This window comes from Lepidochelys olivacea, assembly GCF_965140295.1.
Source record: "Lepidochelys olivacea isolate rLepOli2 genome assembly, chromosome: 28".
NCBI lineage: Eukaryota > Metazoa > Chordata > Testudines > Cheloniidae > Lepidochelys > Lepidochelys olivacea.
In genome coordinates this window covers 7199635-7226698 of record NC_140438.1, presented here as the reverse complement: position 1 = coordinate 7226698, position 27064 = coordinate 7199635, and the positions used below count along the sequence as shown (strand labels likewise).

General features: G+C 49.6%; 1 protein-coding gene across 1 annotated transcript; it reads left to right on the top strand.

Annotated features, from left to right (window-relative positions):
• Window positions 1-297: 297 nt before the first annotated feature.
• Window positions 298-27064, top strand: LOC311513977 (uncharacterized protein; the record flags this gene model as incomplete). Its single annotated transcript, XM_084616193.1, has 6 exons — window positions 298-451; window positions 7730-7909; window positions 10387-10469; window positions 12156-12282; window positions 22650-22763; window positions 23173-27064. 6 exons carry the CDS (start codon window positions 298-300, stop codon window positions 24816-24818), a joined length of 2304 nt encoding a protein of 767 aa, XP_084472319.1. The 3' UTR covers window positions 24819-27064.

Here is a 27064-nt window from a genome sequence, read left to right as displayed (position 1 = left end):
GAGGACAGGACAAGGAGTAATGGTCTCAAGTTGCAGTGGGGGAGGTTTAGGTTGGATATTAGGAAAAACTTTTTCACTAGGAGGGTGGTGAAACACTGGAATGCGTTGCCTAGGGAGGTGGTGGAATCTCCTTCCTTAGAAGTTTTTAAGGTCAGGTTTGACAAAGCCTTGGCTGGGATGATTTAATTGGGGATGGGTCCTGCTTTTGAGCTGGGGGTTGGACTAGATGACCTCCTGAGGTCCCTTCCAATCCTGATATTCTATGATTCTATGATTCTATTCCTGGCCCTGGGCATGATGGCCTTTCTGGGGATCCTGGCAGCTCTGACCAGTTTCTTGGTGGCTATTTCCCTGCTCAGAGCCACTGGCTTCTTCTCATGCCTTGTCCTGGGGGCCCAGATGCTGCTGGATGAATATGAAGGAGCCAGCGTGCACCAAGCTGCCTTTGCTCGTCAGACTTCTGAGCCCCAATTGTGTGTGGTTCTTGTTCTTCTGCACATCACAGCCCGTGGTGACCAAGGAGCTGCCAAATGTGCATTCATATTATACCTTTGTTTAATCGATGAAAACATAAGCTAGAGACTTAATGAGACATTCCCCAGGGTACAACCTGGACCACTGAACTGCTGTGTTCCCCTATCTCTCCAACCCACTGCTTTGCTGGTGAACAGCAAACCCCTTCAGGCTCTGTTCACATAGCCACAAGCATGCAAAGTGACTCCCAGCTGAGTTACATGAATGCTTTCCCAGCCACTCATGACTTATATAAAGGGTGATGCCCCCAAATTCTTAGTCCCAGCCTTGCACCTCGGAAATGTGAATCTTGCTCTGGCCAGCAGACTACTGACCAAAGCAAGCTCGTTAATAGTTCGTCATTTCATCAAAGGAAATGATAGTGCCCCAGCCTTTGTTAATCTGAGTTGCGATTCCCCACACACTTCAACCAAAGCACACTGGTTTAGCTAGAACAATAAAAACAAGTTTATTAACTGGGAAAAGATATAATCACTTCAAATCTTAGTGATAAAGGCCTAAAAGTCCGAGCTGGTTACAAAAGAAATAAGAAAAGATAAAACCGCAATCTGATTCCTAAACTTTACCGAGATAAATAAGATTTGAAAGCAAAAAGGTTCTTGCACCCAAAAACTTTCATTCTTTCATGCTAACTGAAAAGCCTTCCCGCTAGGACCACCCCCTCCCCCAACCAGTTCAATGATGCTCCTATTGTCTTTCAAGTGATTTTGTTGCCATGAGTCGAGATGGGGGAGGAGAGGTAATGCAGAGGTAACTGTCTGTTATTCCCCCCCACCCCCGTTTTGAGAATCCCCCCCGCCCCCGCGCACTGATACGGGAGATTCAAAACAGTCCCCTGGGTAGGGGAGATTCAAAGCATCTTTTGGATGAATTGTAAATGTCTTGTTCACACCCATGGGTGGCGAGTTCTATGGGCCTGTGGTACCTGGGCACCAGGGATATTCCTGGCCTGGGGCCCGGCTCCAGCACCGTCTGAGGCTGGGTCTCTCCCTCAGCCCTGCCTTCTGCCCTGGGCGCCCCCGTCCGCACGTCCCCTGGGCCATTTAAAACAGCCCGGGGCCCCCACCCACCACCAGCAGCACAGTGGAGCTGAGCGGCTCCCTGCCTGCTTGCTCCTTGTAGCTGCCGGCCCCTCCCTGTGGCCCCTGGGTGGGGTGGGTCTGTGTCCTGCCCCAAGTGCCCCTGCGGCCAATGGGAAGCTGTGGGGGTAGCAGCGTGCGGAGGCCCCCCCTGGCCTGCTCCGCCTAGGATCCCCGGGTAAGCACCACACCTCCCCACACCCTCCCAGAACCTGCACCCCCACCCCTTTCCCACACACCCACTCCTGCCCCCAAGCTCCCTGCCAGAGCCTGCACCTTCACCCCCTCCGACACCCACACCCCTTGCCCCAGCACACAGCCTACACCCAAACTCCATCCCAGAGCCTGCATTCCCAGGCCCTCTCCCCCACCCAAACTCCCTCCCAGAGCCTTAGGCAGTTGTGGGGGAATAGTTTGCGGGGGTGGTTTCTGGGCACCACCAAAATTTCTACAAACCTGCCGCCCCGTTCACACCTTCTGGGCACATGAAGTTTGAGATATCTTCAGGGATGACATGCAAATCCGTTGCTTACAGTCCCCCGATGATGAATGGTCACTGCAGTAACTAATAGTTTTCCAACCCCTGTGGTCAGTCCTTTGTTGACACTGAGGAGTCAGAATTACAACATACTTCAGTAACAAACATATTGTAAAATCTCATAGCTTCACATACAATGTCGGTGGACACATTTTAACAGGAACATGATCTTCAATAGATCATGCATTTTCAAATGATACCTCACAAGGCATACTTTGTACAAAACATATCATAACCATATAACAGTGGTGAACATGGGGGTTCAGGCTCTTACGTGGGGGTACAGAGTGTCACACTTAGAGAATTGGATCTGATTTCAGCTGATCGACAGGTTTGCTAGGTTTTTAGACATTATACAAGCCCCGGTCCACGCGCCATTCAGTGGAACTGCTGAACATACTAGAGATGGATATGAAAATATATTTACATTAAAAATAAAATGCAACTCTTAAGGGAGCACCTGGATTTGAACCAGGGACCTCTTGATCTGCAGTCAAATGCTCTACCACTGAGCTATACTCCCTGTGACACCATCATATTGGAGCCAGTCATCTTGAGGATTATGAAGGACACACCCTATTTCAAAGAGTTCCTCTTATGTTCCCAGCCATGGGTGGTTTAAAAATGGGGGTTTATTAAACATTATACGTGCATGTAAACACCACACCTCACACAATCCCCACACCTGCTCGGTCTCACTGGACCACAATTACTGCTTACCTGGGACCACACCCTGCTCCCCAGCTCTGGGCAATTTAACCTCTCCAGCATTGCTCCAAAACCTTAAAGGCACAGGGCACGTGTAAATAGAACCCCTTACTCCCCATAGCATTAATTAAGGAACTCCCAGATACTGGCATTCTGACCCGAAACACAGAGCTCCCAGACTCTGGTTTAGAAACACAGAGCTCCTGTGCCCTGCAGCAGACTGAGGCACAAGCAGCGAGCAGGGCCCATAATGCATGGGTCCCTTTTTTATATTTTGCACAATTGTGGTTCAGCGGGCCAATTCTTGTCTCCCATCCAGCAGGCCTGGGCTTAATTCACAGCCAATGCCGAGCTGAGTTTTCTGAGCAAAGGCTGAAGGAACGGGGTATGTTTAGTTTGGAAAAGGGGTGATGAAGGGGGGAACATGATAACGGTCTTCAAATACTTGAAAGGCTGCCATAAAAAAGATGGAGAAAAGTTGTATTGACTTTATCCCTTAGCTCTCACTGCCTAGAGTCAGAGGGCTGCTTGAAGGATGGGGTGCACTCACCCCACACTGGACGGCGTCCCCCCACCCCGTCACAGGGAGCCAAATTTTATTGTAGACACACGCACAAAAGTTGCCTTGTATTGACATAGCCCTGCAGCGTAGATCAGGGGAGAGTATGTGTGTGCAGCTGAAGGGGGAAAAGCATCTTCCCAAGACTGCCATTTCTGCTCCTTCTGCTGAGTCCCCGGGGCAGGAGACCCCTCAGGAAAGTCTCCTTTGCAAGGCATCAATAATAAAATTGTTGAAAGTTCAGAATCAACCTGGCCTGACATCAGAATTCCAATGCCCTAACCCGGAGCTAACACGAATGGTCTGGCATATTGAATGCAATGCTCAGTGCTAGGCTGCAGCTCATTTGCAACAGCATTTCACAAGGAGAGGAAGACCGGCTAATTGTATGATTATTTACTAGCTTGGGGTTCATTTCCTATTCAGTTCACACAAAAAGTGCCTGATTTCCCAGCTCATTCCAACGTACCGACCTGTGGCTGGAGCTCCCCTCTGCCCCTTGTTACCAGCCTGGGCTGGAATGTTTCACATGGACACTGTCCGGAGGAGACATAGGCGTAGGTGCCGACTCCCACTAACTGTGGTTCGCCGCTCCAGGCCAATGGGGGCTGGGAGAAGCGGCGCAGGCCGAGGGATGTGCTGGCCGCCCTTCCTGCAGTCCCCATTGGCCTGAAGCGGCGAACTGGGGCCAGTGGGAGCCACAATGGGCCGAACCTGCGGACGCGGCAGGTAAACAAACTGGCCCGGCCCGCTAGGGGCTTTCCCTGAACAAGCGGTGCCCCTAGTTTGAAAACCACTGGTGTAAGGAATACATAATCTGTAATATCCCTGACTGGGGGTAAAAGATTAACGGGTCACAGTACAGACATTGAGCTATGAGGGTATGTTGTTCAGATAATGGTTATGTTCAGGTGTGGAGTATAATGCGGGGATACGACGATGAGGATGGATTGACCCTCATTTGGTGAAATTTAACGTTCAGTGAGTTTATGGTTCCAGTTCATATGATCCAACGGGAAAAGTCTCTCGATCCCTTTCTTGTAGTCGATGCACGATGTCGCTACTGCTCACACCTGCTGGTACTGTCAGTGGCCAGTGATTTGTTCGATGTAGATGTCCCTGGGCCATCAGACGGTATCTGAGACCATGAGGCGCCGCATCAGCTGTGTGTAGCGGCGAGCAATCATAGAATATCAGGGTTGGAAGGGACCTCAGAAGGTCATCTAGTCCAATCCCCTGCTCAAAGCAGGACCAATCCCCAACTAAAACATCCCAGCCAGGGCTTTGTCACGCCTGACTTTAAAAATATCTAAGGAAGGAGATTCCGCCACCTCCCTAGGTAATGCATTCTAGTGCTTCACCACCCTCCTCGTGAAAATGTTTTTCCTAATATCCAACCTAAACCTCCCCCACTGCAACTTGAGACCATTACTCCTCGTTCTGTCATCAGCTACCACTGAGAACAGTCTAGATCCATCCTCTTTGGAACCCCCTTTCAGGGAGTTGAAAGCAGCTATCAAATCCCCCCTCATTCTTCTCTTCCGCAGACTAAACAATCCCAGTTCCCTCAGCCTCTCCTCGTAAGTCATGTGCTCCAGTCCCCTCATCATTTTTGTTGCCCTCCGCTGGATGTTTTCCAATTTTTCCACATCCTTCTTGTAGTGTGGGGCCCAAAACTGGACACAGTACTCCAGATGAGGCCTCACCAATATCGAATAGAGGGGAACGATCACGTCCCTCAGTCTGCTGGCAATGCCCCTACTTATACATCCCAAAATGCCATTGGCCTTCTTGGCAACAAGGGCACACTGCTGACTCATATCCAGCTTCTCGTCCACTGTAACCCCTAGGTCCTTTTCTGCAGAACTGCTGCTGAGCCATTCGGTTCCTGGTCTGTAGCGGTGCATTGGATTCTTCCGTCCTAAGTGCAGGACTCTGCACTTGTCCTTGTTGAACCTCATCAGATTTCTTTTGGCCCAATCCTCTAATTTGTGTAGGGCCCTCTGTATCCTAACCCTACCCTCCAGCGTATCTACCTCTCCTCCCAATTTAGTGTCATCTGCAAACTTGTTGAGGGTGCAATCCACACCATCCTCCAGATCATTTATGAAGATATTGAACAAAACCGGCCCCAGGACCGACCCTCTGGGCACTCCACTTGATACCGGCTGCCAACTAGACATGGAGCCATTGATCACCACCCGTTGAGCCCGACAATCTAGACAACTTTCTATCCACCTTATAGTCCATTCATCCAGCCCATACTTCTTTAACTTGCTGGCAAAAATACTGTGGGAGACCATGTCAAAAGCTTTGCTAAAGTCAAGGAACAACACGTCCACCGCTTTTCCCTCATCCACAGAGCCAGTTATCTCGTCATAGAAGGCAATTAGATTAGTCAGGCATGACTTGCCCTTGGTGAATCCATGCTGTTCCTGATCACTTTCCTCTCCTCTAAATGCTTCAGAATTGATTCCTTGAGGACCTGCTCCATGATTTTTCCAGGGACTGAGGTGAGGCTGACTGGCCTGTAGTTCCCAGGATCCTCCTTCTTCCCTTTTTTAAAGATGGGCACTACATTAGCCTTTTTCCAGTCGTCCGGGACTTCCCCGGATCGCCATGAGTTTTCAAAGATAATGGCCAATGGCTCTGCAATCACATCCGCCAACTCCTTTAGCACTCTTGGATGCAGCGCATCTGGCCCCATGGACTTGTGCTCATCCAGCTTTTCTAAATAGTCCCGAATCACTTCTTTCTCCACAGAGGGCTGGTCACCTTCTCCCCATGCTGTGCTGCCCAGTGCAGTAGTCTGGGAGCTGACCTTGTTCATGAAGACAGAGGCAAAAAAGCATTGAGTACATTAGCTTTTTCCACATCCTCTGTCACTCGGTTGCCTCCCTCATTCAGTAAGGGGCCCACACTTTCCCTGACCACCTTCTTGTTGCCAACATACCTGAAGAAACCCTTCTTGTTACTTTTAACATCTCTTGCTAGCTGCAACTCCAGGTGTGATTTGGCCTCCTGATTTCACTCCTGCAACCCCGAGCAATATTTTTATACTCTTCCCTGGTCATTTGTCCAGTCTTCCACTTCTTGTAAGCTTCTTTTTTGTGTTCAAGATCAGCAAGGATCTCACTGTTAAGCCAAGCTGGTCGCCTGCCATATTTACTATTCTTTCTACACAGCGGGATGGTTTGTCCCTGTAACCTCAATAAGGATTCTTTAAAATACAGCCAGCTCTCCTGGACTCCTTTCCCCCTCATGTTATTCTCCCAGGGGATCCTGCCCATCTGTTCTCTGAGGGAGTCAAAGTCTGCTTTTTTGAAGTCCTGGGTCTATATTCTGCTGCTCCCCTTTCTTCCCTGTGTCAGGATCCTGAACTCGACCATCTCATGGTCACTGCCTCCCAGGTTCCCATCCACTTTTGCTTCCCCTACTAATTCTTCCCGGTTTGTGAGCAGCAGGTCAAGAAGAGCTCTGCCCCGAGTTGGTTCCTCCAGCACTTGCACCAGGAAATTGTCCCCTCCGCTTTCCAAAAACTTCCTGGATTGTCTGTGCACCGCTGTATTGCTCTCCCAGCAGATGTCCGGGTGATTGAAGTCTCCCATGAGACTGCCCACAGGGCCGCAGCACACATGAAGAACAATATGGCCAGACACAGAGATGAACAGAATTTGTTGGGAGCCGTCAGCGGGGTTTTAGGAAGGGGGGATCAGCCTCACCAAGCGGCTGGAATTGTCTGGGGGGGTCGACAAGCTGGGGACCGAGGGGACCCCGTCGACTCAGATTTTCAGAAACCCTCGGACAAGGGCCCTCCCCAAAGGCTCTTAGGCAAACTAAGTTGCCCGGGGGTTGCCTCCCTGAGCACCCCGGGCCCCAGCAGCCCCCGGCCCGTGTCCCGCCCCCCAGGGCGCAGCACCCGGGGCAGGTGCGGGGTCCGGGGCGCCCCAGAGTGGCCCAGACTCTCGGGGCAGCTCTTACCAGAGCCCAGCTCCCGCTCCTGGCTGGGGGGCGGGGCCACGGGAAAGGGGAGGAGCAAGGGGCGGGGCCTTGGCAGAGGGGAGGGCAGGGGGCGGGGCCAGGGAAGGAGCAGGGGGCGGGGCCACGGGAAAGGGGAGGAGCAGGGGGCGGGGCCAGGGGAGGAGCAGGGGGCGTGGGTTTTGGGAAAGGGGAGGAGCAGGGGGCGGAGCCACAGGGAAAGGGGAGGAGCAGGGGCGGAGCGGGGGGGCCGTCGCTCCTGTGGTTTGTGTGCTCAGTAGCGTCACTAGCGGGAGGGGCCGAACCCCCTCCCCCCCTCCCCCCCCGCACCAGTCGTCGCTGCGCACCGCGCATGCGCCGCGCCCGCCGGGAGCCGGTGGAGACTCCATCTCCCAGCAGGCCCGGCGCGCCGCAGTTTCCGGGCATGCGCAGCTGGCGTCGGGGGGAGGGGGCTGTTTCCCCGCCCCTCGTCCTGCGTCCGCGGAGGGAGCCGGGCCCGGGGACCGACAGCGGGTGAGTGCGGGGAGGGCCGGGACTCCCCCGCCCCGCGGAGCCTGGCCCGCCATGGAGCCTCCCTCCCCCCCCCCCCCCGTACCGCGTATGACAGGCCCCGCCCCCATTCCCAGCGCCGCGTTCCGCCCCCGCCCGTTGTATCCGGTAACGGCCCCGCGCCCCTCCCCCCCCGCCCGTTGTATCCGTTAACGGCCCCGCGCCCCTCCCCCCGCCCGTTCTATCCGTTAACGGCCCCGCGCCCCTCCCCCCCGCCCGTTCTATCCGTTAACGGCCCCGCGCCCCTCCCCCCGCCCGTTGTATCCGTTAACGGCCCCGCGCCCCTCCCCCCCCGCCCGTTGTATCCGTTAACGGCCCCGCGCCCCTCCCCCCCGCCCGTTCAATCCGTTAACGGCCCCGCGCCCCTCCCCCCCCGCCCGTTCTATCCGTTAACGGCCCCGCGCCCCTCCCCCCCCGCCCGTTCTATCCGTTAACGGCCCCGCGCCCCTCCCCCCCCGCCCGTTCTATCCGTTAACGGCCCCGCGCCCCTCCCCCCCCGCCCGTTCTATCCGTTAACGGCCCCGCGCCCCTCCCCCCCGCCCGTTCTGTCCGTTAACGGCCCCGCGCCCCTCCCCCCCGCCCGTTCTATCCGGTAACGGCCCCGCGCCCCTCCCCCCCGCCCGTTCTATCCGGTAACGGCCCCGCGCCCCTCCCCCCCCGCCCGTTCTATCCGGTAACGGCCCCGCGCCCCTCCCCCCCCGCCCGTTCTATCCGGTAACGGCCCCGCGCCCCTCCCCCCCCCGCCCGTTCTATCCGGTAACGGCCCCGCGCCCCTCCCCCCCCGCCCGTTCTATCCGGTAACGGCCCCGCGCCCCTCCCCCCCCGCCCGTTCTATCCGGTAACGGCCCCGCGCCCCTCCCCCCCCGCCCGTTCTATCCGGTAACGGCCCCGCGCCCCTCCCCCCCCGCCCGTTCTATCCGGTAACGGCCCCGCGCCCCTCCCCCCCCGCCCGTTCTATCCGGTAACGGCCCCGCGCCCCTCCCCCCCCGCCCGTTCTATCCGGTAACGGCCCCGCGCCCCTCCCCCCCGCCCGTTCTATCCGGTAACGGCCCCGCGCCCCTCCCCCCCCCGCCCGTTCTATCCGGTAACGGCCCCGCGCCCCTCCCCCCCCCGCCCGTTCTATCCGGTAACGGCCCCGCGCCCCTCCCCCCCCGCCCGTTCTATCCGGTAACGGCCCCGCGCCCCTCCCCCCCCCGCCCGTTCTATTCGGTAACGGCCCCGCGCCCCTCCCCCCCCCGCCCGTTCTATTCGGTAACGGCCCCGCGCCCCTCCCCCCCCCGCCCGTTCTATTCGGTAACGGCCCCGCGCCCCTCCCCCCCCCGCCCGTTCTATCCGGTAACGGCCCCGCGCCCCTCCCCCCGCCCGTGGCTGGTCCCCGAGGCGCCGGCGGGCGGGGGAGCCGGCGCGGGGCGGGCGGGGGCGGGGGCGCGGCCTCGGGGAAGCGCTGGGCGGGGGCGGGGCCGTGACCCTGCGCCACGGGGTCCCGGGGTCCCGGGGCCGGAGCCTTCGCCGCCCCGGGCAGCGGCTCCCTGTTGCGAGCCCCCCGGGGAGCCGCCTGCGCGCCCGGCTCCTGCCGGCTCTGCCCGGGGAGCGAGAGACTGGGCCGGGCTGGGGCCCGCCCTGGGCCTGCCGGGAGGGGACGTGGCGGATTTCGGCGCCTCTCCCCAGGGCAGGGATTGCGGGGGGGGGTGAAATCTCCTCTGCTCCCCCCCCCCCCCCCAAACCTGGCAACAGCCTTCTCCCCTTTTCTCCACCTGGGCGGTGTGGAGAGGAAATCCGTGTAAACTCCCTGTGTTCTCCCAAGCTGTGGGCTAGTTCTCTCTCCGCCTCAGGTTTTTCCCTATGTTCTCTCCACTGTCAGTTCACAGTCTCCTCAGACTTGGGGAGTTTTCCCACCCATTTTACCTGCCGCAGTTTCTCGTTGTGTAGGTGGGAAACTGTTGCCCTGAGCCCTTGTGGGATAGCTGCCGGAGACCTGGTAGGGTGACGCGGCGTTTGCACGTACACTGCCTTGACCTCCGTACAAAGAACTGACCCTGGCTCAACATCGCTTGGGAAGCTGGTCTTACCGGGTTGGCATAATGGACCGTTTACATTGGTCGGAGACAAACTGAAGTGCAGAGACACACGCAACTAAGTCAATACAATGCAGCTTACGCTGACCTAACGTAGACCTGGTCTTCGTAGCGTAGACCTGGTCTTCGTAGCGTAGACCTGGTCTTCGTAGCGTAGACCTGGTCTTCGTAGCGTAGACCTGGTCTTCGTAGCGTAGACCTGGCCCGTGAGGGTTTAATCCTGGTGGGAAGACCTACCTCTAATAAAATCACTGTTTTCCAGAATGTCAGTTTCCAGGGACAAAAGTCTGGTGGATGGGACTCTGTGTGTGAAATGGATAAAAGCCCCTTCTGAAATCTCTCCAATTGCTCTCTTTGGCCCGACAGGCTATAGAATAACGTCCATGTTTTGCTCCGGATCATCCCATCCTTCCAGGGGAAAGACAATGGCTGCAGCAGAGTTATCTGAGGTATGGGATTATCACGGACATGGTTGGTGGGCTGTAGCTGGAGGGAGATGGTCAATAAATGTACAGGAGGGTGGGAGCTGCTGGAGGTGGGAGAGGGCAGGAAATACCCAGGGTGGGGAAAGGGAGGGGACAAACTTGGGACAAAGCTGCCAGAATGAGTTCGGATTAGGCCCCACACTGAAGGAGCAGAATCCTTGGGTTTGGGTGTGGAACTTTCCCCTGTTTGTGGAACAGGAAATAACCCCCTTGCCGGGGCTGCAAAAACTTCCCTGACTCCCAGTACTGCAACCCCAACCAACTGACACAGTTCATTATTTGCCACTCTCTCAAACTTTGTGTCATCTGCAAACTTCATCAGTGATATTATGTTCTCTTCCAAGTCATTGATAAGCAAGTTAAATAGCAGAGGGCCAATAACTGATCCCCGTGGGACCCCAATAGAAACACGCCCACTTGACCATTTAGAGTTACATTTTGAAATGTATCAGCTGGTTTTGAATCTAGTTAATGTATATCACGTTAATTTTGTATTGTTGTTGTACTTTAAGTATCCTGCTGTACCAGGTCAAATACCTTAGAGAAATCAAAGTATATTACATTAACGCTATTGTTTTATCAGCCAAACTTCTGATCTCCTTTAAAAAAAACAAAAATCCAATTAGTTTGTGAGGATCTGTTTTCCCTAAATTTATGTTGATTGGCATGAATTACCCTCTTTTAATTGTTTATTAATATTTCGCCCTTCCTCCTCCCCCCACCCCCGCCAATATTATCTTGCCCAGGTTCGATGTCAAGCCTATTATCCTGGTCATCCCTTTTACAATTTTTTTAAATATAGGGGCAACTTTAGCTTTCTTCCAGTCTTCTGGAGTTTCCACGGTGTTCCAAGAGCTATTGAAAAGCAGCATTAATGGTCCGGAGAGCTCCTCAGCCTGCTTTCTTAAAATTCTTGAATGGAAGATATCTTCAACTGCTGTTTTTAAAAATGTCTGATGTTAGTAGCTTCTATTTAACATCCTCAAGAGTTATGATTTAAATGAAAAGAATGTTGTTGTCGTCATAAATATACTACAACATCATTTGCTTGTTTTCCCCAAATCCAGGAGAGAAATAGTCACTGAACATTTTTACTACTTGTGTATTATTATTATTGATGATTCTGCTCTTTCTATCTAGTAATGAACCAATAACAACATTGTTAGGATTTTTTTTATTAATATACTAAATAAACCAACAATCCTCCTCCTTATTTCAGTAATTCTGCTGGCCAAAGATTTCTCCATTTCTTTCTTTGCTTTGCCTTATTAACATTCTACAATTCCCAGCTTCTGACATTTTTTCCTATTGACTTACTCTTTCTTCCAGGTGTTCGTTGATATACAGTTTAGGGGCAGGGGAAATATTGGGATTCCCGCCAGGAGGTTGTCCATAACCCTGCTGGGAATCCATTTCCTGTATCAGTCTCTGGCTACTAAGTGTGTGATGAGCATGAAGACCCCTCCCCGCACTGGCCAGCGTGAGGGGCTCTCTTTTTCTCCGCTCAACATGGTGTTTCCTGGCTTCTGTAGGGTGGGAGTGGGACTGTGCTACCATGTCCCTCCCTGAGCTTCCATTTGCCTGTTCCTGCTCTCCCATGAATCCTGGGGTTGTACTAAAGTACTAAGTGGGGGGCTCTTGCTCTTTCAGGGGCCGGTGACCTTTAAGGAGGTGGCTGTGTATTTCACCAAGCAAGAGTGGGCTCTGCTGGACCCCGCTCAGAGAGCCCTCTATAGAGACGTCATGCAGGAGAACTATGAGTCTGTGGCCTCGCTGGGTAAGAATTCCTGTCCCTTTGGTTATTGGAAGCTGTGGGTTCTCTAAAGAATTTCTGTAGTGATAACTCTATACCTTTACTACTCATGCATGTGTAGACTGGTTTCTGTGTCCTGCCCCCACACCCCGCTTGTCTTATGTCCCATCCCAGTATCATTTTTAGACATACACAAATTTTAAATGACCAATGGCACAACAAATAATTTAAAAAAATATTTAATTTATCCTTATTGGATGCATTAGAGTTCAGCCCCTACCCTTTGCTTTCTCTCTGAGGGCTATGACCACTGGATGTGGGAATTTTGGTAATATTTCTTTGATTCCAGCACATACCTCAGTTTCCCTCTATGCTTGATATTACTATAATCAGAGTGTAAAGACCAGGACACATGTGGTGTTTTAGTTACATAGCTGTCATGGAGTTCACACAGAGAGCTCTCTTGGAACTAAAGGCATGTCTACACTACAAGTGCGATGGCTGAAAGTGACCAGCCGAGAACTGTTTCGTACACCTAGCTGCGTCTAAAGTGAGGGCTAGGCTGATCTAACTATGGCTACGTCTACACTACAGAGTTTCGTCAGTGCCGTGTGTGTTGATTAAAGCAGGTTCTTCTTTGCGTGATGATCCCTATTGAATTCCACTGAGGCTAATCTGCATGCACCATGCTCCCGGAGATGGAGCTTTTTACAGTAGTAGTGTCTGTGGGTTCACGTGTGCGCCCTTGCATTGCCTTGTGGTTTTGCCTGCGTCTTCAGTTCCCTTTCACTGCCACATGTTCCAAGTCAGAGCTTCTGCTGTCCCCTCGTCTGTGGTGAGGCATTTTCTTTATTTAGTCAGGGTGTAACCTGCACAATTTAAAGCTCCCAGACGCGACCTGTCCTTGTGGGTATGCGGGGACAAGGGGCCCAACTTTACTCCTCCTTGGGCTCAGAGCCATTATCCCTTCCTAGTATACTCAGGGTGCTACAGGTATGCAGGGCCTTTTCACAGTGAAAGGTTTACACAGTTAGATCCTTAAACATGTGCATGTATTTATTAGCAACAATTCAACAGAATACACACCAAGCATCTAATGCTCACCACTCCCAGCAAAGACAGCTGGACGTCTCCCTGTGGCCAGTCAGGATTTGCTCTCGTCCGGGGCTCTGGCTTCTGCGCAAGATAGTCGTGTAGGGGTAAAAGTCCTGGCACCTTTGGCTTTGAGCTGTATCTCGCAGTTTAGTTACAATGAGCATGTCTTCTGACCCTCATTATATAGTTAAAATGAGGATTTCTCTTATTTCTTCTTTAACCAATTAATTTATTTAAGACACAGCTATGCAAAACACTATCCAATTATTTTCACTGTACAGGGGTTCACGTGCCTAAGACCGCCTACGCATTAGCTTTTGTGTTTTTCAAAGTTAGTTAAAACTTCTCAGGGTCTACTTATCTTTATGCTTTGTTAGTGGAATACACTGTCACGGTAGAATTGCTTAAGCAGCAGTAGACCAGGACTCTTTGCCTATTGAAAGTACACTTTCTAACTATTTACAATTTCTTTAGCAACAGCAAAACTTCTTACTTTTTCTTATCAGACAGAAACTGCAGAAACTCAAGGCTAACATATCCATTCTCTCCCCATTCTCGTGAGTTTGTGAGTATCTATTTATCTCCAATTAGTAGGGCTGCAGCTAATACTTTGTCTGTCTGTCTGACAAGGCCAAATTCCCCTGACTCTATAGTTTTGCGTCCAACTTATGGTGGCTGAGCCTACAAGCTGGCTGTGGGTTGTGCTAGGTCCATACGCAAGATGGCTGTGAGTCATGTCAAGTCCAGTCCCCTCATTAGAGGGACTTTCATAGAATATTAGGGTTGGAAGAGACCTCAGGAGGTCCTCTAATCCAGTCCCCTGCTCAAAGCAGGACCAACACCAACTAAATTATCCCAGCCAGGGCTTTGCCAAGCCGGACCTTAAAAACCTCTAAGGATGGAGATTCTACCACCTCCCTAGGGAACCGATTCCAGTGCTTCACCACCCTCCTAGTGAAATAGTGTTTCCTAATATCCAACCTAGATCTCCCCCACTGCAACTTGAGACCATTGCTTCTTGTTCTGTCAACTGCCACCACTGAGAACAGCCGAGCTTCATCCTCTTTGGAACCCCCCCTTCAGGTAGTTGAAGGCTGCTATCAAATCCCCCCTCACTCTTCTCTTCTGCAGACTAAATAACCCCAGTTCCCTCAGCCTCTCCTCATAAGTCATGAGCCCCAGCCCCCTAGTCATTTTTGTTGCCCTCTGCTGGACGCTCTCCAATTTGTCTACATTCCTCCTCTAGTGAGGAGACCAAAACTGGACAGAATACTCCAGGTGTGGTCTCACCAGTGTCGAATAGAGGGGAATAATCACTTCCCTCAATCTCCTGGCAATGCTTCTACTAATACAGTCCAATATGCCGTTGGCCTTCTTGGAAACAAGGGCATACTGCTGTCTCGTATCCAGCTTCTTGTCTACTGTAATCCCCAGGTCCTTTTCTGCAGAACTGCTGCTTAGCCAATCGGTCCCCAACCTGTAGCGGTGCATGGGATTCTTCTGTCCTAAGTGCAGGACTCTGCACTTGTCCTTGTTGAACCTCATCAGCTTAGTGTCATCTGCAAACTTGCTGAGGGTGCAATCCATCCCATCATCCAGATCATTGATAAATATGTTGAACAAAAAGGGCCACAGGACTTTACCCCTGGGGCACTCTGCTTGATACTGGCTGACAACTAGACATTGAGCCGTTGGTCACTACCTGTTGAGCCCGACAATCTAGCCAACTTTCTATCCTCCTTAGAGTCCATTCATTCAATCCATACTTCTTTAACTTGCTGGCAAGAATACTGTGGGAGACCATATCAAAAGCTTTGCTTAAGTCAAGATGCATCACGTCCACTGCTTTTCCCATATCCACAGAGCCAGTTATCTCATCATAGAAGGCAATTAGGTTAGTCAGGCATGACTTGGTGAATCCATGCTGACTGTTCCAGATCACTTTCCTCTAAGTGCTTCAGAATTGATTCCTTGAGGACCTGCTCCATGATTTTTTCCAGGGACTGAGGTGAGGCTGACCAGTCCGTAGTTTCCTGGATTCTCCTTCTTCCCTTTTTTAAAGATGGGCACTATGTTTGCCTTTCTCCAGTTGTCCAGGGCCTCCCCTGATCGCCATGAGTTTTCAGAGATAATGGCCAATGGCTCTGCAGTCACATCCACCAGCTCCTTTAGCACCGTTGGATGCAGCGCATCCGGCCCCATGGACTTGTGCTTGTCCAGCTTTTCTAAATAGTCCCGAACCACTTCTTTCTCCACAGTGGGCTGGTCACCTCCTCCCCATACTGTGCAGCCCCGTGGAGTAGTCTGGGAGCTGACCTTGTTTGTGAAGACAGCAGTGCAAAAAAAACATTGAGTACATTAGCTTTTTCCACATCCTTTGTCACACCTGCAGAAGCACAAGAATTACACAGAAGCATGATTGTTAGTTCACACACAGCATCAAATCATTACAGTAAAATACACCTCTTGTAAGATAGCAAGCACGCAGAAACACAGTCTTGTACATTTCTATCCCCTCACCCACTTCCACACTACACAAAGCAAAGGAAAGTTGGCTGTCATAACCGTGCAGCATCAACTCAAAAAAATCACCTACCAGGGGTCTCCTCTCCTGCTTCTTGCTCACTGGAGCGGGAGTCTTGGGACTGGCTAGAGACCTCAAGAATGGAGCAGAGTTCCTGACTCGCCACCCAACATGGCGACCTAGCCATGGGCTAAACATCATCTGCTAACTCCACTTCTTTATCCATGACTTTGTCGTCAGGGTTAGGTCCACTTGCCGCTGCATCCAGCCACGCCAAAGTATCCATGGGGCTGTTGGTGGTGGAGGTGGGGTTGCAGCCAAGGATAGCGTCCAGCTCCTTATACAACCAGCAGGTCTACGGTGCAGCACCGGAGCGAAAGTTTGCCTCCCTTGCCTTCTGGTGCACCTTCCTCTGCTCCTTTAACTTCACTCTGCACGGCACTGTGTCCCAATCATTAGCTATTTTCACACGCTAAGAGAAGTGTGCCCGTAGCTATCCAAGTTCCTATGGCTGGAGCGCAGCAGGTATTGGACAGCCTCCTCTCCCCATATACTGAGCACATCCAACAGCTCCATACTGGTCCAAGTGGGAGAGTGTTTGCCATGTGGAGCCGCCATGGTCAGCTGGGAAGATGCAATGTGAGCTCTCCAGGCCGAGCAAAGAAGTGGAATTTCAAAAATGCCCTGGCCTTTAAATGGGGAGGGGTGTATGGTGGTTTACCTGGCTTCATGGCAGAGGAGTTGGAACTGCTGACCAGAGCAGTCAGAATGGGCATTGTGGGGTATCTCCTGGAGACCATTTACAGCAACAAAACCAAGCGCAGTGTCTCCAATGACACTTTCTCGCTAAAACTTTGCCTCAAAGAGTCCTATGTCTCGTCATGGTGGTTTTATTTTGTAGTCAAAACAGGACACTTTTGTTGCCAAAAGTCGCATTGCAGTGCTTACATCTGCGCTGTTTTATTGACAAAAGCTGTCTTTTGCTGACAAAACTGTGTAGTGTAGACAAGGCCTAATAGACCCTACCACTGTTTTGAAAGGCTGCCTAGTGTCAATGCAAATACTTGCTGAGGTGCATTGTTCCCTTTTTCAGGGATCAGTCTCTAAACAGGAGTCAGACTTGCTGGACTAAGCTCACAGATGAAACCGGAGTAGTGCTGGAGCCAGAGGCTCAGTCTCTGAGGTGTGGAGGCCACGTGGCCTAACCTTGTGGAACAGTGAGACACTCTGGGGTCTAGCGCACTGAAAGGGTAGCTGCTAAGGATTGTTTAAAAGCTGGGCCACGGTACCAGTCTGTGGCTCCCTGCCATCAGGCCAGCAATTGAATCTTATGAAGAAACCTTGTAAGACAAGGCTCTGCATGTAAAGTTAGCCTTACCAGAGGACCCTCGTGAGAGTCCCCATATGACGGAGTATATCCCTGTATTCCCACCCCACACACCCTTGTAATAATCTTTGTACAAAGTATGCTTTGTAAGGGATCATTTGAAAAGTCTCTTAATTTGCTGGTCAGTATTATCCTGATAAAATGTGTGTGGCAACATTGTATGTGAAGTTTATTAGGTTGTTCCAACCCCACGCCAAACAGAAGTTGGCAAACAGGTCACTCCTAAATAAAGGAATTGTGTTCCTTAATTTGCATTTAAGCAGTATACAGAGTCATCAAGCAGGAGGGGAAAACAAAGGAAGTTCAAAGAGGTGGGGGAAAAAAACAGGGAATATCCTTCCACATGGACTCTGTCTCCTGGTTCTCAGCTACAAATGTTTTTCAAGAGGAGGACCAAAACTATAAAAAAGAACGACAAGAACCCCAACGCACCTTCCCTTCTCCCTGCCCACCTCCCTGCAACTTAGAAGATAAAAAGAAAAAGCTGTTGCTGGGTTAGGGGTTCTGACCTGAGAGTTTTGTTAAAACGTGGTGAGAAAGTTTGCAACTAAGATAGTTTTTAAAGTAAATGCTAGTAAACTTATAATGTTTCAGAGTAGCAGCCGTGTTAGTCTGTATTCGCAAAAAGAAAAGGAGGACTTGTGTCACCTTAGAGACTAACAAATTTATTTGAGCATAAGCTTTCATGAGCTACAGCTCATCCGGTGAAATGAGCTGTAGCTCACGAAAGCTTATGCTCAAATAAATTTGTTAGTCTCTAAGGTGCCACAAGTCCTCCTTTTCTTTTTGCTTATAATATATATTTTTCTTGTAACCTGACTTTATGCGTTATTGTTTATACTCATTTAAAATCTCTTTATAGTGAGTAAACTTGTTATACTATTTTATCTAATCTAGTGTATTTAAAGTGGAGTGTCTGTGTTTCTATTTAAAATAATAAGATGGTATATTATTCCCTTAAGGGAACAATGGATTTAATATATTTGTGCTGTCCAGGAGAGGTCTGGGCAGTACAGGACATGCTTTTTCCGGGGGAAGATCTGAGATGGGGACTGTTTGAGTCACCCTGCACCATAACCAAAGCCGGTGAGAGCCAGCATGTGTGCGTGCTGCTCCCAGCCAGCCACATGTAGCTGGGAGTGACTTACCTGCTGGAGGCTGTTTTCGGAGCAGTCCAGGCTGGAGACTACAGCAGCAAGGCGTTGTAAAGGGCCCCCCAGGTTACAGGGCAGGGGTGACACAGCCCCCACTAGTCTGAACTGTAGCCCAGTATGTCATACCCCTATAGATTCTAAAGTCTTTCAAACCTTTGTCTCAGGTTCATCTCTTGGTTATCAGGTTAAGTCAGTGTGTAGCCCAAGGAGACACCCCCCTTCTCTCCCCCACCCCAGACAGCTCCTACTCAGTCTTTTATGCCCCCAAATCTGTCTTTGTTCCTTACTCTGTTGAAACAAGTACAATTAGTCACTGCCCTTTTCTGCAGGGGGAAGAGCCTCAAAAGCTGGATAGCTACATACCCAGCCTTCGGATTGGGCATTAATCACCCACACCACACCCCCCCAGTGAGCTGGGAACACATAAATACATAGGCCACATACATTGATACAAAGATCTGTGATATTCAGCGGGCTGCTATCCTCCAACCCATCTCAGTATAACAATCTCTGAAGTTTTCATGGTTTCAAGGGCTGGCTCGCACCCACAGATAATGTTGATAACATTAAATACACCTGTCTCACAACATGCCCATGTTCATCGTAGCTGTCACTGTGCCCATCACATTGTTCACTCTGCTCGTGTGTTCTGTCCCTTCCCCCACCACGTGTCTGTCTTGTTAGATTGTACAGTTAGATTGTATATTTTTCAGAACAGAGACTGTCTACTACTGTGTTTCTACAGTGCCTTGTACAACGGGGCCCTGTTCTTTGTTGGCTCTTGGGTACTACCGTCATAAACATTGCTGAAAGAGATTTTTAATGGCCCATGGCTGGGCAGATCGTTACCAGTACCAGTGAGAATTTGGATAGAATTTTCTCAATGCACAGCACTTTATTTGAGAGAGAATTACACAAGCAGTAAAAGGTTATACAGTGCGTTGTCTTGATAAGCCTCAATTCCCACAGCATAAACTGTCTGTAACTATGTTGGCCCTGCACAGTATTCCGGTTGGTAAACAAAGCAGGTATAGCTAACAGTCCTGGTTGGAGACTTCTTTTCTTCTCGTCTCAGGCACTTGGTCTGTCGAATGTCCCCTGAAGCAGGGTGTTGGCTACTCTGAGGCCCTCTGGTCCAAAAGTCCTTCGTAGCAAGGTTTTGGCTATCTTGACCATTCTACAGCATCTCAGGCCTCTTCAGATATTAATTGGGAACTGCTACTATACCTATGATATTCTTAGTACTTACACCACTCGCTCTCAAAGGAGTCGCATGCCCCCAAAGTATGCCCTGTTGGCATTTCATTACTTATTTTCCTAATTAATATTTTTGGAACTGGGCAAAGAGGGGCAGAGACCAAAGATCAGTTGGCATATACTTTATCAATCATTCCCTTGAGCTGTTAGGGTGGTGCCATCCTAAAGGGTCATCTTGATCCAGGTCAGTTAGTACCATGCTCACCGTTCAAGTGTTTTCTGCGCATTTACTTAGTGAGCTGGCCATCAACTGACCATGACCAAGGTTCCAGCTAACTAACACACACACACCCTGGGTGTAACCATTCATAATCCATAGTTGTGTCAGCATTCAAGTGCAATTTCAGCATACCATCTGATGCTAAGAGAACCCTGCTTCCAGAATCCTTTAGCAAATTCTGATGTCTCCAGCCTTACTACATTCATATCAATCACAGTCATTCATAATAATTCAGCACCATCCCAACAAACATGATTGATAATACTCACTATCCTGCTGCTTTGAGCAAAGGAAGCTGGCCTGGGAATGTTACCCCTTAAAATGAGCCGGGGAATCTTTGTGACAAGATGTGACTGAAAGCACCCCTGTAATCATACCCTCAACACCACTGTAATAGCCTTTGTACAAAATATGCCTTGTGAGGTATCACTTGAAAACCAATAACTTACTGGTCAATAATTCAGTGAAATGTGTGTAACAACATTGTATGCAAAGTTATGAACTCCCTCTGTACGATGATGATAGTAGCTGTTCAACCCACACAGCTGTGACTAGGCAAAAGTTGTTAACCCAGTCTAACCTAAACAAGGGAATGTGTGTTTACCTCAATTTGCATATAAATAATAGAGTCCTTGAGACAGCAAGAGGGGGAAATGGCAGGAGCCAAGGCAAATTTTCATTTCAGCATACGCAGGAGAGAAGAATGAGCCTGGCTCCGCCTTTACTGCTAGACTCTGTCACCTTCTTTGCTGTTTGAATAAACTTTGCTTTGAAGGGCAATCCTGAGTAGAATCCACTTCAAAGGGTGACTGCACTATAAAAGTGAGGGGCAAAACCACCCCAAGGCACTTCTTAGGTGAAAGAAAGAGAGAGAGAGGAAGAAGACAAAGGAACCAGCCCTTTGACTCTGGTGGTGTTAGCCGACGGCCAAGGATGTTTGGTGAGGTGCCAGCTATGCCCATTTATACCATCCGTGACTTTAACCGCTAGGATGCACTGTCCCCTCGCGGCGGGCAGCCTGGGCTAGGCTGACGGATGCCCCAAGGTCCTAACCACCCGTGACTTTAACTGCTAGAGCTCAGAGCTCCTTCGCAGCGGGCAGCCAGGATTGACTGACAGGTGCCCCAAGAGTTTGCCCCGTGGAGGCGGCACAACTCAACGCTAGGCTCTTAGTACTCTCACCTAATGGCCAGGCTTTAGAGCCAAAACTGCTGAGGTTCTTTAATTGTGTTGGCTGCTTTACAGTAAACCAGAGAAAACAAGTCAGGCTTATGCATAAATGGTTACCAAAATTTATTAAGCTAGGTTCTAATCATGTGGTTACAAAATTGGTAGTGCCTACTTATTTAAATGTAGAGATGTTACACACACAAACAAGTTACAAAACTGAAGCCACAATCCCAAAGAAAGAAAACAAAGTATAGAGCTCTATTTCAAAATATGTGTACACTAAAGATAGGAGATCAGGTGTGGGTGCTTCTTACCCTCCTTGCATCTCTCGATTCCAGCGGTGCCAAGCCAGAATCGGTCACTCAATTCCGCGGAAAGACGAATAAGGGACAAGGCTTAGGGACCCTCTTAGCTGCAGAAGCCTTGGGAGGCTGTCACTTATCTGACCAGCAGATAGATAGTGAAAAGCACTCCAAAAATCATGGTGCTGTAGGTCCCCTACTTATACCTCTGTACGCCTTTATTCTCTTTCTCCTTTCTAATGCCAAATTGAGGCTGGTCTGTCGGGGTGACGCCAGCTTTCGCAAGAGTAGTTTACACTTGCAAGGGAGAGAAACAATAAGTTTCGACTACTGGACATTTCTTTTATCAGGGTAAATATTTTCCCACCTAGGATGTTGGTGTGTGTGCATCACGCTATTTAGTAGGGGCTAAGAGCCATGTCTGTCACAGGGCCTCTGCCTGCTGTGAGCTTAATCGTCGTATCTGTTCCCAGAGGCACATTGTAGCAGCACACCTGTGCTTTTCACAGCTTCAAAGGCTGTGCTGGAATATATGTTAAGTGCCCTGTTCCGGCTTCCTCCTGTGTTTCCAGCAATGCTGGTCTGGGGGGGGGGGGGGGAGGGGCCTGGCTGTCTGGCTACAAGTGGAGATCCTGACCTGACAATTTGGTCAACCCTGGGAACATGTACTAAGGATTTTACCTTGAACGAAGTTGTGCTTGTTAAGTTTTAGAAAGCATTTTATTTTTATTTATCTTGTAACCATTCTGACTTTTAATACCTGTACTCACTTAAAATCTCTCTCTTTGTAGTTAAATAAACTTTTTTTTAATCAAAACTAATCCAGTGCTGTGTTTAAACTGAACTGTTAACTCCAGTTAAAGTAGCAAATTCTTGAATATTGGTCCCTTGAGGGGCAACGGACCTCTCAGATGTGAACTGTCCAGGAGAGGGCTGGCCAGTGCAGAACACAAGTTTTGGGGAACATTTGGGACTGGGAGTGTGTTGGGGCCACCCTGCACATAGTAACCGAGGTTGGTGGAAGCCAGAGTGGGACTGGAATGTTGCTGACAAGGTGCTGGGCCAGGGCTGTAGCCTTACACAAACACTCAAGGTGTGACTTCCATGCTGGTAGGCTGTTTGTCAGCAGCCCAGGTTGGGAACTACAACAGCAAACCATTGTGAGGCACCCAGGTTTACAGGGAAGGTGGTGAGGCAACGTTTCAGTGGTCTGGATTGCAGAATGTAACACAAGTACTCCACAAATTCAGTTGATCTTGCTTGTTTTCTGTCACTTGTGCAGGATTTCCAGTTTCCAAACCTAATGTGATTTCCTGCCTAGAACAAGGGGAGGAGCCATGGGTCCCAGACCTCCAGGACTCTGAGGAAAAAGAGATGCTGAGAGATGCCTGCACAGGTGAGGAATCAGTTAAACCAACTCAAAATCTGTCCCTGAATTAAGGAAATATTTGGGATTCCTGCAAAGCCCTTGTGAGCTTTCTCAGTTCAGGATTGTTTTCAGGAGATGTGGCATCCTCATGGCAGACTTCACTTACGGCTTCCTACCTGTCCTGACTCTCATGCCTGACAGTAGGACCCTCCCCAGTCTACGTTCTCCCTGTGTGTTTGGTTGAGATTTAGACCCAGAACTGATCCCCTCTTCTCTCCTTTGGAGAAAGGTTTGAGGGAGATTCAGCTCTTTCTTTGTTTGAGGTCACCGTCACTTACTTTTGTTTGTCCCCCCGTTTCTTCCTTTCCTCTCTCTGAGGTTCCCTTTTTCTCTGGCAAAGCAAGTGACCTATGTCTGGTTTCTCTCTCTATCCTAGCAGGTGATGGGATGGTGAATGTGGAGGAGAATCCTCAACAAGACGATGCTGAGCAAGCAGAAGCACATGAGACGTTATCGGAAAGATCCAAAGGGAATGTTTCCTCGAATTGTGCGCAGGCAAATGCCTGTGAGAGTCAGCACAGACCAGAAGAAAAGTTCAGTAGAGGCTCAGACCTTATTAGACATGAGAGAATCAACACCGGAGGAACACCCTACATCTGCCTGGAGTGTGGGAAAACCTTCAGACATAACTCACTCCTTATCAGACATAGGAGAATCCACACTGGAGAGAGACCATACACGTGCCCCGAGTGTGGGAAAAGCTTCAGTCGCAGCTCAAACCTTGTCACACATCAGAGAATCCACACAGGGGAGAAACCCTACACTTGCCATGAGTGTGGGAAAAGCTTCAGTTGGAGCTCAGAGCTTAGGATACATAGGAGAATCCACACAGGAGAAAGACCCTACACTTGCTGTGAGTGTGGGAAAAGCTTCATTCGGAGCTATTTGCTTAAAAAGCACCAGAGAATCCACACGGGAGCGAGACCCTACAGATGTACTGAGTGTGGGAAAGACTTCATTTATAGCTCACAGCTTGTCACACATCGGAGAATCCACACAGGAGAGAGACCCTACTCGTGCCCTGAGTGTGGAAAAGGGTTCACTTCTAGCTCACACCTTGTCACACATCGGAGAATCCACACAGGAGAGAGGCCCTACTCGTGCCCTGAGTGCGGGAAAGGCTTCAGTTCTAGCTCACAGCTTGTCTCACATCGGAGAATCCACACAGGGAAGAAACCCTACACTTGCCAGGAGTGTGGGAAAAGCTTCAGGTGGAGCTCACATCTTATCATACATAGGAAAATCCACACAGGAGAAAGACCCTACACTTGCTGTGAGTGTGGGAAAAGCTTCATTCAGAGCTCATTGCTTAATAAGCACCAGAGAATCCACACTGGAGAGGGACCCTACAGATGCCCTGAGTGCGGGAAAGACTTCATTTATAGCTCACAGCTTGTCACACATCGGAGAATCCACACTGGAGAGAGACCGTACACATGTCCTGAGTGTGGGAAAAGCTTCACTCGGAGCTTCAGCCTTAACATTCATCATAGAATCCACACGGGTGAGAAACCCTACAGTTGCCATGAGTGTGGGAAAAGCTTCGTTCAGCGCTCAGAGCTGAATAAGCACCAGAGAGTCCACACTGGAGAGAGACCCTACAGATGCCCTGAGTGCGGGAAAGACTTCATTTATAGCTCACAGCTTGTCACACATCGGAGAATCCACACTGGAGAGAGACCCTATTCATGCCCTGTGTGTGGGAAAAGCTTCAGTGATAGTTCACAAATGATCACACATCAGAGAAGCCATGTAGGGGAGGCACCCTACACATGTCCTGAGTGTGGGAAAAGCTTCAGTTGGCACTCAAACCTTATCACACATCAGAGAATCCACACGGGAGAGAAACCCTACACTTGCCATGAGTGTGGGAAAAGCTTCAATCAGAGCTCAAACCTTACCACGCATCGCAGAATCCACGCAGGGAAGACACCCTATAGCTGCCCTGAGTGTGGGGAAAGCTTCAGTCGGAGGTCAGAGCTTGTCTCACATCGAAAAATCCACACAGGAGAGAAACCCTAATCTTGCCCTGTGTGTGGGAATGGCTTTAGTCGTAGTTCACAGATTATCACACATCAGAGAATCAACACAGGAGAATAACACTACTTGTATGCAGTAGGGCTGCCCAAAGATTTTTTGTTTCTGTTTTGTTGTGGAGGTTTTTGTTTTGTTTTGTGTTGGTTTTGTAATGCATTGGCTAATTCCCACATAGTGGTCTTTTAAGATTGATTACACCATTTCCTTTACTGTAGTCTCTCAGCGCCTTTCAGGTGAGTTGCCACCTTCTACCTTTTGAAGTTCACCTTACTTTGGGGTGAATCCTGTGATCCTTTCTTTCAGCTCCTTAGCCTTATGAGTTATGGGAGTGTGTGTCCCTCCTGGCAGAAATGTCCATCAGTCCGAGTTGGGGGAGAGAGGGTTGACCTCATCTAGCTACAGTGAGATAAAAACTATCTGTGCCTTGTGTCCACTAGAACTGTACATTGAGTAGGTCATGTCTACACTACCACTTATATTGGCAAAACTTACGTCGCTCAGGGATGTGAAAAAAACACACACCCCGCATAACAAGTTTTGCCAGCATAATTGGCAGCATGCAAAGCGCTATGTCGGCGGAAGAGCTTCTCCTGCCGACATAGCAACCGCCGCTCGTTGGGGGTGGTTTAATTATGTCGACAGGAGAGCTCTCTCCCACCAGCATAGAGCGACTTCAGAAGAGATCTTACACCAGCGCAGCTGCATCGGTACAGCTGTGCTGCTGTAAGGATTCTAGTGTAGACACGGCCTAAGTTGCTCAATCACAACTGTCTTTTCAAGGCAGACATAACCCAGGTGCAGTGGTTGTAGTTAGCTTTCCCATTGTGCTGACCTGATCTCTATCATTCTTGCTAGTCTGGAGAAACCCTGAGCATCACATTGCAAAGTGAATGTTAGTCATCAGATTTCCTAGTTGGGACGAGACTCATTCCCCGTTGTTCTGACATTGCTCATGGTTGTGCTGAATAGCAGGTAGTTTTTCTACCACTTTTCTGATTTAGAATATCGTGAGATGCAATAAAAAGGCACTAGGAAAGGTAGAAAAAAAGGATCATTTCAGCGTCTGGGATATCCAAAGGAGATGGTGTGAGTCAGAGTAATTCCTTTCAAATCACCATCATGAATCTCCTGCCACTCCGACAGCATTGGCTTCTGAGTGAACCACAGTAGTGTCTCCTCCCCATGTTCTATCCCTCCAGCTCCCAAAGTGTCACATGAAGCAGTGTTCTCAGCTCTCTGTGCTTAGGTACCATGCTTTGATCCTAAATCAGACTCATTAAGGCTGGAAATGAGTGTCACAGGCCTAGAGGGGGAATTTGAATGGATCCCAGACAGATTAACCTTTCTGTGCTTTAATCCCTATTTCTGTCTATTGGCAAAATTGGTTTTTGGATTTTTCCAGCTGAACTGGGATTGTTTCCAGATGGGAAGATTAGCTGATTTTCCCCATTATGATGATGCTAAAATGTTTGTAACTAACATGACTGAATAGTAATGAGGTGGTGCTGACTGAAGAAGGTTTGAATGGATCAGAGGACAGCATAATAGGAAAATCTGTTCTAATTTGGCATCATGAGAGGTGAAATGCTCTGGAATTTCATTTTATATGATACTGAAACTGTCTTATTTACTTGTGTGTTGTGGGTTTTTCTCTCTTTCCTGAGGACATTTGATAACTGAATATTAGTTTTTTTATGATAGGATGAAGTTCAGTTTTTTGGTGGAGTTTGAGACAAATGACCATTTACTAAAACAATAATTTCTTTTTGTGCGTGTCTTTTTTCCACTCCTCCATTATGACATGGAGGAAGTCCAAGAGCAGTTCAGTCGTCAGGAACGAATACTCAAAGCTATTGGATGTGCTACCAGAGAAACAGTTGCATTTTAAAATTGTACATCTAACTTAGGAACGGAATTGAACAACACTGTGATTGTATAATTTGGATCAATATTGTCTCTCATGTTTCAAGCACAATATTCCACAGTAAGTGACTTGTAAGTCAGAAAAATGCCCATGCATTTGGGTCGCAAGGCAGTTCTGGCCCAGGCCTACCAGAAAGTTACTTCTAAAGAGCTCTCTTTTTGTAATAAAGTGCACAATGCGTATTATTTCAGAACACAGTTCCTACCTAAGCAGAGATGTAGAAAATGGAAGTGGCATTTTTGCTGAGTTTACACCTTATAGATGCTGCAAATGTGTATAAAATAAAATCCATTGTGAATGTGAGATA